The following is a 13,437-nucleotide window of genomic DNA, read 5'->3' on the forward strand; positions in this document are numbered from 1 at the left end:
TCCACTGTGTCTAGAATTGTCTGACATTCCACATCAAGACACTGCTAACAAGCACAAGATTAGCAACAAGTGTCTTTTTATATCACCTTTAATTAATAAAACATTCAAAATCACTTCACAGGATCATTATAAAGCAACACATGATACAGAGGCACCAAAAGGAAGATATCAGGTGAGTTGATGATATTTGATTGGTGATGTAGGCTTTAAGGAATGTTTTAAAGGAGTAAACTGAGGTTCAATAGCAGAGGTGTGGAGGCAACTTTTAGAGCATTGGACTAATGCAACTAAAAGTGAGGCCACTGGTGATTAAAGCCAGGGATACGAAATAGCCTTGAATTTGAGAAATATAGTTATCTGAGGGTTGTAGTACTGGAGGAGACTGCAGAGGTATGGAGCTGCAAGGCCATAAAGGAACTTGGAGACAGAGAAGAGAATTTTGAAATGGAGGCATTACTTGACTGTAAATCAGTAGAGGTCAGAGTTCACAGAGGCGATAGAAGAATAAAACTTGGTACTTGATCCAAAACACCAGCAAGAGTGTTCTTATAGGTCTAACATCCCCTCAGTGGACATTCTTCATGTATATATTGAAGGAGGACAGAAACAAGCCATTAGAAAGCTCAGGCAAGTGCAAGAGATTTTAGAGCCTCCGAATTATGACACAAACAAGATTGAGAACATTGTTGGAACATGGATTGCTGGCCCCTGTCAAAAGATGCAAGGCTGGACGCTCCAACTACTTGCATTTATACAGCACCTGTAACATAGTATAATGTCCCAAGGCACTTCACAAGTGCATTACTGACAAAAGCTAACACTGGGTCAGAGAAAGAGTTACCATAGTAGATGCTCAAAGATTAGTCAGATGTCCATTTTTAGCAATATTTCAAGGAAGAACAGAGATATAGAAGGAAAATAGTGTGAAAACATCAGAAAAAGAATAACAAATTTTTCACTTTGCTAAATATATAGACTGTTAATTAGATTACTCTGTCAGAGATCTAGGGCCTGTTAAAACATTCTTTACTAGTTGCAGGATCTCTTTGTTTCCAGTTATTCCTCAATAAACTGATCCCGGCTGTCCCCAGTATACATTTAATCCTGTCACAGTTACTGCCCATTCATGACATTAACCCAGATGCCAGCGCAATCCCTTCCTGAACACAGATTTTATCCATTAAATCTCAAACTATCTTTCCTGAGAACACAGTTGCTCCTCAATCCCCAAAGAAAAACAAATCAAATCTTGGGACTAGTGAACACAACCAGCATTGTTCATACATGAAATGTAAATAATTTACCTTAAATGGCCTGTAAACTATGGGAATTCCTTGTTAAGTCTTGATCATTATTCATCCAAAGACTTCAATACAAATTAAAATTAACTCAATTACCATCACTGCATTCAATTATTTTGTAACTATCATAAGCTGTTCAAACAAAAGTCCCAATCTACTCCACCTGCACTGTGTCAAATTGACAAACATTACAGAAACACAAGGAGGAACTTCTGCTGAGCCAGAAAAAGTGGGGGGGGAGGAGAGAGAGAGAGATAATCAAAAGCTTGGCCAAAGAAATAGGTGTTAAGAAATGGAGAGATAGAAGCAAGTAGAATTTTGATAATAGAGGGGACAGTAGATTAGAAGTTGGCACAGAATCAAGTAGGATTACACACAAACTGATTTAAACTGGCTATGGTCAGAAGGGATGGAATTTGTGATGGCAACCAAAGACAGGAGAAAATCATTCATATCAGCCTGTGACACGCAGCTGCTTTTGTGGAAATGGGGCTGACAGAACAGTGAAGAGGTAGAATTGGTCAATAGGAGATTGAGAAAAATAGGATTAAAGTGGAAAAGGAGGTTAAATGTCAGAGGTAGTTGAATGTGATCTTCATCTTGGTGAAGAAATCTACAAGTTCCTCACATTTGTTAGAAGTGAATATGGAGGGACAATTAGAAATTTTAATGAGCTGGCCTATGGCAGACCAAACACATTCATTGAATTTAAAGTTGCCTACTACGATAATCTTTGGGTAATGTGTGCTCTTAGAAAAGGATAACAAGGATCAGTTCAATTTGAAGTGGTCAAACCACATCGAATGTTAGTTGGCTATCAGTTATGCAGTGGGGAAATTCAAGATTCTGACTTTTAGATATGAAGGATTGAAAATGTAGGGGATTCACAGGAGAATGGCTGGGATGCAAGACATGAAGGGTTTTCTGAGAAAGGATATCAGATGTAGAAGTGTGGGAATAGCTAGAGAAATCAACAGAAGTATCTGAAACAACAAATGCTGAAGATAACAGCGGATCAGGCAGCATCCATGGAGAGAGAGTATGCTTATGTTTCAGTCTAGATAACTTTTCGTCAGAGTTTAAGTGTGGAGGGGGCAGCACTTATGCTGCAGTTGTGCGTGGGTGGGGTGTAGAGTGCTGGGAGATAAAGAACGTTGATAGTTCAGATTAAGTGATCAGAATGTGCGAATGGCAGAACAATGGCATGTCTAATGCCAAATTTGAAAGGACAGACAGTCCCACTGGGGAGGGGGTAGGGTAGATAGGATATAGTGACACAGAATGTAACTAGTAAACCCAGATGAAAGAGAAAGAATGGGAGCTGATTCACAATTTTAGGGTGTTGAGCTCAATATTAAGTCCAGAAGGTTGTAAAGTACCCGGTCTGAACATGTTTCTCCAGTGGAGCACTGCAGCATTGTGGGCATGCGAGCAGGACACTATGTTAAAATGACTGGCTACAGGAAGGTGTCTCAATGAATGGAGTACTAAAGGTTAGGGTGCTTGATCGTGGGGAGTGGTTCTTCTGCAAAACTAAAAATGAAGGATGGAAATGTGGAGAGATGATTTGAACTGAACTTCAGGAAAGGACACAGTATATTGCAAGTTGGAAGAGTTCATATGGAGCAAGAAATCTGGAGAGAGTAGGAGCTCAGATGAAGATCGAAAACTATTCAGATGGGTGGAAGCTGGGATCTGATCTGTGTTTATAAGAATCATCAAAAAGGATGGCTTCAATCTTGCTGATATTGAGCCAAACAAGTTATGATCATGCATTCAGAGGCTGCTGCCTCCATGTACAAAAAACACCACTGCAGATTTCCCACAACAGAATCTTGAATTTGTAAGGCATGAGATAACTTTCGCACAGAGCCTAGTGTAAAATCTCTTTCAGCTCCTTAAGATTACCAAGCAAAATTGCAATATTGACACAATACTAAAGTGGACATGAAACAAGCCAAAGTGGGTGCATCACTAATACATCTAAACTGGTCTGGGTCTGTAGCCCTCCAACCATTACTTCACTCCAGCTAAATTCTGCCTGGGCCAGGGTATAAACGCAAATACTGTGGGAACACTATCTAACAGCATGTTAAAAATACAATAGGTCCCAACATAACTTAATGCTATAAAAGACATTTCTACACCACGGAACACTTCTATGATAGCTTGCTTTAGAAATCAAGTACCCGTATTCTATATCAACTGGAATATTGCACATTACAGTTCTTAAGATGCTAGTTTTGAAATGATGGTAGATGCTTAGGTTGGTTAATCCTTTATTCAAAATTTAGGGAGTGGGTTTGGCTCTGGGAGACAGTTTTAAAAATATAAGCTTCCTACTTCTGTTCATTAAAATAAGACAGACTAGAAGCACAAAGGTTTCAAGAGCAGAGATGCCAAAATAAACTGCTGCAATCTTATATGTGACCGCATGCATAATTTCTTCAAATATCTTGTGTATTAAAGCGGAAACGTGCCAATACGAGAGAAGACAACTGGGGATTGCTGTATTTCACCAAAGACTCAGGCTATGAATCTGGCAGTGATGTTATGCAGACTGTCTAGTGGACCAGACATTTGCCAACAGACATGGAGGAAAGTTTCAGAATTTTACAGCACAGGAATTGGCCAGTCAGCACATCATATCTCTCAATTGCAGGAGTTATCCAAAAACATCCCCAATCCTTGATGTTTCCTTCTTCAGCATGTTTACCCACTCACTTTTGGAAGTGAGTCTGCCTCCAATACCTTTTCAGGCAACGCATCAGAACTCATGAAGGTCAGTCTCTCATTTCTGCTGGCTAGTTATTAGCACAGGCCTGACAAAGAAGTTGCTGAAAAATGAGAAAATGAAACAGCATGCCAGAAGCAACACAAAACACACCCTGAACTAAAATATCAACCTGGTCAAAAAGCAAAATAAGACTAAATGCACAGAAAAGGTAGAGTATCATGGACAAAATTCAATGATTGTACAACTAAATAGAGAATCCAGATGGAAAAATGCTTAGCTATGTGTTATCCACAGAAAGCAGAACAAATCCAATCTGGCAAAGTATCATCAGCCTACTCCCAACCATCAGGAGTGGAAAAAGTTGTTGACAGTGTTATCAATCAGCACTTAGTTATCAATACCCTGCTCAACAATGCTCAGCAAAGGCTCTAGCAGCATTACTTGTCCAGACCTCATCAGAGCCTTAGTGAGATAGCGACTATTATCATCAATATCAAGGCTGCATTTGATCAAATGTTTATTAAGAAACTCTAATTAAATTCAAATCAACGGGAAATGAGAGAAAATGTTCAAAATGTCTGGAGTTGTCTCACCAACTTCAATTGCTTCTTTCTATAAGGTCAGAAGACAGGATATTCAATGATGATTGCTGACGAATTTTAATCAGTTCAATTTAGAATTCCTCAGATAACAAAGTAATCACAGACAGCATGGCTTGTATTGACAAGTGCTAAGCAACACGAGTCCCCACTCAATGACCATCTGCTATAAAGGTAAGTCTAATGGCCTCCCTTTGTTATTCAATGGCAGCTTTACTCCACCATGAAGAGTCTGTTTTTGTTTTGGAAGAGAGATGGGGTGAGTAGGATCACCACAGATTAGAAAATTAACCACATCAGCCAGATGAACACTTAAAACAGCAGATCAGAGGCTAGGAAATTTGATGAGTGACTCACCACATGAATCTTCAAAGCCTAACTACCATCTGCAAGGCACAAGACCATAAACTGTGAACGATATACAAACAATTCTGCAATCACAGTAATTCCAAAAACCTCAGCCAAGCCTGCTGAGAGCACGTGAAGATATAAGAATGTGTATAGAAAATGTCTGAAGTACTGTTGGTAGGGTTGGGAGGAGAGAGGACATTCTCAGCTAATGGAGAAATGCATATAAAATGCAACGACTTTCATGGCACTTAAACCACTAAACCTAGATTATGTGATAGAGTAGAGGAGAGAGATAATGGGAACTGCAGATGCTGGAGAATCCAAGATAATAAAATGTGAGGCTGGATGAACATAGCAGGCCAAGCAGCATCTCAGGAGCACAAAAGCTGACGTTTCGGGCCTAGACCCTTCATCAGAGAGTATTTGATAGAGTATTTGCCTTGATGAGTGCAGCTTTGACAATGCTCAAGAAGTTCATCACCCTTTGGGACAAAGCACCATCTAACACCTTAAACATTCACACTCCCTGCCAACAAAGTGACAGCAATATCTACCAAATACATGGAACTCAAATAAGTCTCCTTCAACAACACTTTCCAAACCCACAAGTTCTACCACTTTGAAGAAAAAGGGCAGCAGATGCATGGGAAAATTCCCGAGCCTCACTTTCTGAGAGCACCAAGAAAGCAGCTTCAACACACAGGGGCAGTAGCTCAAGAAAGAAAATCCCCACCACCTCAAAAATTTTCAGGGATGGACAATAAATGTGGATGTCATCCAGCTCCCGTGAAGGAATGCAAAAACAAGAGAAGTAAAAAGTGTCAAACGGGCAGAGTTATGGATAAACAATTAAATTGATACCTACTCTAGGGAAGTCATGTAAAACAGAATGAAGACACCAGGCAATTCTGAGGGTTAAAATTAAGATACAAACTGAATTTTTAAAAGTCATGTATGTTTTGATGAACCTAGGAAGACAGGTGTTGCTGTGCAGTGGCCCTCATCCAGCCTGTTCTCAATATTATGTACAAGTCACACAAAACATGCAGAGATGGAAGCATTGACCTTCAGAGACCATTAGGAGAACCTGTGGCAAACCTTTACAGATCCTGCTGTAGAACAAGCACAACCTGTTCTTATGGTAAAGGAATTTCTGTGAAAGAGTTCTATAACAGTGCAGAACCGTATCCTTTCGAGACAACTTCCCAACATTACACAAGATATGGGCATGGATAAACCAGAGTCATGTGGGATGAAGGCACTGTAAGATAAACACAAGGAAAGATGCAGCTCATTATGTTTTACTCAAATTGGATAGGATTTGATATGTATGGTTATCACTAGGATTTCAGCAATGTAATCATAATCATGTCAAACTTTGGCACTGCCTGGTGAGAACACTTGGAAATACACAAGTGTGAAGTAACAATGTTGACCTGAACAAATGAATGAAACACATTCTATGATATGCTTAACAGTATAAAACCATATATAGAAACTGTACAATTCCCATAGCAAAACCTTGAGTCAGCACTGACGACATACAAATGAACAATAAACCTTCGCTTCAGATAGAAAGGCTGAAAATCATTGACAAATTTTAAAAACATTTTCACCATTTCTGTTTTTCCCACTGTACAGACTTGACGCCCGTTGAAGCAACATAAAAACAGGAGATTACTCAGCTCATCGAGCTTGTTCCATCGTTCAATTTGATTATGACTGACGTTCTGCCTCGCTGGCACTCGCCCCACTTTCCCCATATTGCTTCATGTCATTAGCATGCTGAGGTAACCCATTCTCTGGGGTAGAGAATTCCAAAGATACACCACCTCTATATTCCCAGTGTCCAAACTGTGATATGTAAGGCAGAATCTAGTAGCAATCAAACAAACTGGCATGGTCATACACGCATTCATTGTCACTCTGCAATGTGCAGGCTTATTGGGCACTACTGAAAAATCATCAAACAAGGATTCACCATCAATAACAAAAACAATTAAGCAACAGGTTGAAAATATTTAAATGATGCAAGTAACTGAGTTCACTGGAACTAGCTATCTTTTTTTCTTGTTGCTTTTGAACCTACTGCTACTTACTTCAACAGCACAAAGGGAAATGTCATGGAGCATTCCCAGTACTGGGCAAGTACAAATTGTTACCATTTGATAGCAAGAACAAGCAATCAAAAACTGGAAGGAAAATATTAGTAAAAGGTCACATCATGCATGACAAAGGGTAATTTTCTGCATTGGATACATTATATTCAGAACACTCATTAAATGATACTGAGAGTACATGACCCAAATTTGTTTCTTCCATTCATGCAAACAATTTAAAAGCAATGTCACACTTTCTCCCATTTAATTGTCTCTAACTGTTCCACATTCCGTACAATTCACATTCAACTTCCTCGTGTCTCCTTGTAAAAGACTCTGAATCAAAATTCCAGGCATATGACATCAGCATGTGCACTTTGTCATGAAAAGAGTCTGCACAATCTTATTAGAGGCTATAAGAACGCACAGGACAGTAAAATAACTTGGGTATCCTTTACACATTTCTGCTGTGCTACAGTCAAAAAGTACGGAAAGGTCAGGAACGCGCTGAATTGTCCAGTTGTTCAGGAATGTCTTCACACATTTATTATATTAAAGAAAAGCCATGTGCAATGAGTTAAAATCTGATAGATTTTTAAGTTACACAACATTCGATTGGACAAATATAACTGACATAATGTACAAGTCTTTACAGGTTAATAAGCCGTACTGAACAAGGTGATTCCTGTCCAGGGTTTAGTTTACTGCAACCTTGCAGCATCACTAAGGCATGTTTGATGGGGAGGTATGGGTGGGTTGTTATAAAACATAAAACCAAACACTGTACATTTAGAATTTGCAGAAACACCACTAGGCATTTTGCATGACAAAGAGAACAAACCGGGCAGTTTATATATATTATGTATTTCTTCCTTTGAGAGACAGAGTGCAGGGGTTTGGCTTTACTTCTCTCAATACCGCAGTTAAATTTAGTTAGCATTGGTAACAAAGCTTTCAAGTCTTTCATGTGCATAAACACAAGATCTGAAATTGCTAATTGAATGAGAATAGTACGGGTTCTCTCTCCTTTTTAATTACAAAGAGTAGTCTTATAAGCAACCTCATTTCCTGTGACCCCACTCCCCCATCCCCAACCCCCCCAACCAAGTCCATGCAAATTATCCCACTGGTCCACAAAGTGATTGTTTAGATGCCACCTGGAGAGGATTTGGGGTGCTGTTGGAGCCAGTTACCGTCCAGTGCACTCAGAATACCCAGTGTCTGCTCATGTTCTCTTTCCTTTCCATTTCTTTCGCCCTTCACTTTGACAGTTCACACACCTTTTATTAAGTGGACCAGGGCATTATTTACACATTAGACATTTCTGCTTTGCTGAGTGCTATTGCAAGCTCTAGGTCCTCTTGTTCTTGCTTTCGCAACCGTTCCAATCTCTCACGTTCTGCTCTTTCACTCTCCCTTTTTGCCCATTCCAGCTGCTGTTCTTCATTACCAAACTGGAAAGAGAAACAAACACACAGGGAAAATATTAATGCATCTTGAAAAAGTGATGGAGACATGCAGCCCTCAGATACAGCAAATACAACCACATGTGTGAAAAGCTGAGACACCAACTCAAAGTCAGACAGCAACGTGACAGCTGACTGATGATCAGCAGAGCTTCTCTCATGAAGTGAACCTGACAGGAGTTCTTCTGGCCCTGTTCAACAACCATGACCAACTATAAATTAGATAAAAAGACTGGTGACCAGTCTTTTTTACCAGACTGGTAAAAACCATGTTGCATGTTTCTAGCATTTGACTGTTTGTATTGTAGATAAAAGGACGTTTAGGTATTACAGCGAGGCTGTACAATTTATCCTTGATCCTGATATAGCCAGCCCAATTTATGAAGCAGCCAGCTAACAAGAGTCCATACTATCAATTGACTAAGATCTGTAAACCCTTTCTGACACTTGAGTTAATACTATGCCTGGATATTTAAAACCTTACTTCACCTTTGAAGAACATGCTGTGCAGAAATTATTCACTGGTTTCTTCAATACAACAATGGCCATACTTCAAAATATTTCATAGGCTGTGGAGCAGCCTCGGATAAAAACAAGGTGCTGGAGAAACTCAGAACAGGCAGCATTTGTGAAAACAGAAATAACGTTAATGTCTCAGTTCTGATAAGACTCTTCTTTGAAGAGGATGCAAATCAGATTTGAAACAGTAACTTCTCTCTCTACAGATGCTGCCTAACCTATCAAGTTTCTCCAACCTCTACAGTACTTTACTCTTATTTAAGCATTTTGGAGGACCAGAGCTCAAGAAAGGTACACTTTAGAACATTTTTTTTTATACTTCTTACTGTTCAGCTGAGGTAAACAACTACACTCTACAGATTTCTCATACGTAGTAATTTACTCTTCAATTCTGTCCTACAAGTTATTTCCACACCTCTCCTCTCTTATATTAATAAATGCAATAAGAACATTAACTTATATTACTCCGATTATGCTTTTTCATCCCACATATGCAGACCATGAAAAGTGGGGGATTCACTGGTTTGAGACCGGTTACGGATGTTAAATTTGTGTTCTGCATCTCTGCGATCATATCCTCATTTGATATTCCTTTCTCCAAGTCTGTTTGCATCACCATACAAAATAGACAGCCTGAGTTCTAGAATCCTACTATGTTTCGCTAAACACCTTGAAATGTGGTTGTTGAACGTGGGTGCCCAAAATCACAGGTAAAAATTAAGTGTGGTAACAAGTACAATGTGATTAAAATTAAAATCTGTAATCTTCACATCACAGAGTCACCCATGATTGTGAAAAACTATTTTAAAGTTGCTTCATGGTTACAGGAGGCTGTCACGGAGAAAAGGAGGAGGAGAGGGGACCTAATTGAGGTATACAAGATAATGAGAGGCATAGATAGAGTTGATAGCCAGAGACTATTTCCCAGGGCAGAAATGGCTAGCACGAGGGGTCATAGTTTTAAGCTGGTAGGTGGAAACTATAGAGGGGATGTCAGAGGCGGGTTCTTTACACAGAGAGTTGTGAGAGCATGGAATGCGTTGCCAGCAGCAGTTGTGGAAGCAAGGTCATTGGGGTCATTTAAGAGACTGCTGGACATGCATATGGTCACAGAAATTTGAGGGTGCATACATGAGGATCAATGGTCGGCACAACATTGTGGGCTGAAGGGCCTGTTCTGTGCTGTACTGTTCTATGTTCTATGTTCTAATTATCGTGAGCTCGAATTCCAACATTTCCACCTCACACAACCACTGGTTGCATCAAAAGCAGAAGAAATATTTATTAAAATAAGAGCCACTTAATAATATCCATGTTTCCTGCATTCTGAACTGAGCTTTAGATTTCATGACTTCATTATGAATGTTGAGAACCAGCTGCCACACTGTCCCCACCATTCAATCCTACTGGACATTATCAATCCCCTTTGCAATAGTCATCTGGTAAAACGGCCTGGTGCCAAACAAACAGCGTTTACACAATTCAAATAAGTACTTGCTTCCACAAATCAGTTCTCTACAACGGATGCTGAACTAATATGTTGAGAACCAGTAAGGGAGATTTTCCTGATGTCCTGCTCAACATTTAGCATTCTCCTCTTCATAGTAAAACAGACATTCTGTTAGTAATCAGATTGTGGAACCTTGCTGTGCACAAATCGGATGCCACATTTCTCTCCATCACAACAAAGACTATACTAATACGAAATAAATTGTTTTGAACTTTTTTTACTACAACTCAAAATAATGCCAAATACAATGCAATTCTTTTCTTTCCTTGTCAAGACTGGGCTATGACATCAGATTTTCTTTTACTGTTGGAGACAGTGTTTGGAATCAAAAGTGCAAGGGAAGGAGGCATGACTGATTGGTATTCAGTACAATGTCAAAGGGTTTTAGTTCATGCAAATTATTTCAATGGCCTATTATGATTCTGTATGAGTTACTCAATGTTTGCATCAGATATTCATTCATTTCAAATAAGAGCAGCAAATTTAATTCACTGTTTGGTTTTGCACATTAACTATATTTAGTATTAAAGATTGCTGCCTATTCTGGTATTAGGGAAAACAAATTACTCAGTAAATTTAAACTGGAGGTATGCATTTGCCCATTCAACAATCTGAGACAGATGAATATGGCATTACCGTAAAGCAGGAAGCCAAGTGAGTTGCCGTTTCTTGTGTGGTAACATGAGAAAACCATACTGGTCTTTCTTCCGTGTATGTTACACAGTGGGCACGATTCACAATTATTTTCCCTCCTTTCAGAAGTTTCATTAAGAATTTAAATGCACGTACATTAGGAAGCCAAACATATGGAGGCCAAGTTGAAAGGACACTGGCGAATTTAAAGAATGAAGAAAACCACCTCTCAGGGAATTAATCAGTACTGTCAATTTCCAAAAATAAAACTTATGCAAATACAATACAGGAATTGATGCATTAGGTGCTGTGACTTAGAATTGTTCTAACTGGAAGCTCTTGAGCAACAAAGTACTTTCTACCAGCTTGAACTGACTGTCAGCACAAAGTAAGAGCACAGAAATCTCCAAAGAAGATAAAGAGAATACTACCGAATGCTGGGCCCCAACGTGACTGCACTATGTCTACGATCATAAGTTTCCTTAGCTGGTGCTGTTTTGAGTAAGTGAGTGCAGCTAAAGTTTTCTGCCTCAATGCTGGAACGTCTAACATTGCCTTAACTAACCTAAAGGAATATGCAGGCAGAAGAGAGGCGTCCTTTTCCACCAGAACTGCCAGAAGAAGCCACAATATCAGACCCTGCCACTCTGGTTAACGTAAACTCAGTCGTCTACAGGAGGGGCCAGCGATATAGGAAGATCGATGACCTCCTTCACTCTGCTAGGCTAAAAGTCACCACATTCTCCCTGCAACTTAACACTCACCCCATCTCTTCTACTGTACCTATTTTCCACTAAGGTTCTCATCAACTGCTCTCATTAATGCCTGCAAAATCTTCCCTCACTCACTCTCATCTACCCAACCCACCCTTTCCCCCACACTATACAAGGTGCACAGCCTCTGTACTGCCTGTTCGCTCACTTGGGACACCTCACCACTTTCCCCCCCACCTACCCCAGCACTAACAGCTATGCTACAAAGAAACCTACAGCACAGGAACAGGCCCTTTGGCCCTCCAAGCCTGCGCCAATCAAGATCCTCTGTCTAACCTGTCATCTATTTTCTAACAGTCTGTGTCCATTTGCTCCCTGCCCATCCATGTACCTGTCCAAATACATCTTGTGCTGTCAATGTTCATCTCATTGAATTTTTACCTTTCTCTTAGTAGAGGAGAAAATAACCTACACAAGCAAAAAGAGCCAAGATGACTGGTGGGGTGCTGTACGAGGAGAGGATCTTGATTCCAACTACCCAAAGGACCAAATTACTATATCCAAAACCCTTGACTTCCTCTGACTTACTGAGCCGCGTGTTTCCCTGGACTTTACGGAAGACTATACTGCTTACACTTTCATGCCATTGGCTGGCATTAGATGTACCGTGTTTACTATAAGCTGCCGGCAATTGGTGCAAGCATGAGTTGAGGCAGTAATGTGCCATACAGAATGCTGTCTATTCCCTTGGCTGATGACCACAGTAAATCATATCACGTTGTCAGACTTAGTGTCTGCATTGTAGAACAAGGGAAGATAGAGGTACTGTGAACCTTTAAACTGCAGCTCGGGAGACAAATCACAAAAACTGAGAGAATCTAGGTAGGCGCAACAAGAGCAAGTGAGTAGCTCTGAGATGCCCTGGTCCAGTCTGAGAGCTGGGTGTCCGTCCTTGTACACAAAGTTTCCTTGCAGCACTATCCCATTAATAGTTGCCGGTGGCTTACAAAATGCATACTGAGAGTGTATCAGGGATGTGCAATGATGGCACGCAGACACTGTTGGATACCTATGATCATGGCATAAAGCTGGTCCCCTAAAACATTGGTGCTGGGTGACAAGGTTGGCAGGCCGGAGGAACATGAGCTGGGCCGGAGCCATCAAGTGCCTACTCTGACTTTCATATTGGGATTCATGGCATTTAGTTTCTACGATGAGAAGCTGCATATTAGCAAGGTGAGATGTGCATTTAATAAGAGTGATAACAAACAATAATTCCCGTTAACAGGCCTCTCATAGCTTCCTAGCGAGAACGTGGACTCAACATCCAGAACTCTGCTGAAAAATGTGACTTATTACTCACAATCTTGACTTCTCACATGATTCCCCCAGAATGCTCAGCATAGCCCACATTGTTCACAGCCTTATAACATTGTACCCAAAGTACTGCAGAAGGTGAACCCTTAGAAAGATTGCGCATCTACAGCTTTTTCATCATTTCTATTTGCC

At 40.2% G+C, this 13,437-nt stretch overlaps 1 protein-coding gene across 4 annotated transcripts in view; it reads right to left on the reverse strand.

Moving 5' to 3' along the window:
• Window positions 1–89: 89 nt before the first annotated feature.
• eps15l1a (epidermal growth factor receptor pathway substrate 15-like 1a) overlaps window positions 90–13,437 on the reverse strand; it is a 336,507-nt gene continuing 323,159 nt past the window's right edge. For 2 of the 4 annotated variants that reach the window (XM_048559812.2, XM_048559811.2), the window contains one exon: window positions 90–8,541. In XM_048559812.2, coding sequence (XP_048415769.1) covers window positions 8,395–8,541 — 147 coding nt within the window. In that variant the 3' untranslated portion in view covers window positions 90–8,394. The remainder of the gene's footprint in view (window positions 8,542–13,437) is intronic. The other 2 variants (XM_048559814.2, XM_048559813.2) reach the window with 2 other exon arrangements.

This window comes from Stegostoma tigrinum, chromosome 30, assembly GCF_030684315.1.
Source record: "Stegostoma tigrinum isolate sSteTig4 chromosome 30, sSteTig4.hap1, whole genome shotgun sequence".
Classification (NCBI taxonomy): Eukaryota; Metazoa; Chordata; class Chondrichthyes; order Orectolobiformes; family Stegostomatidae; genus Stegostoma; species Stegostoma tigrinum.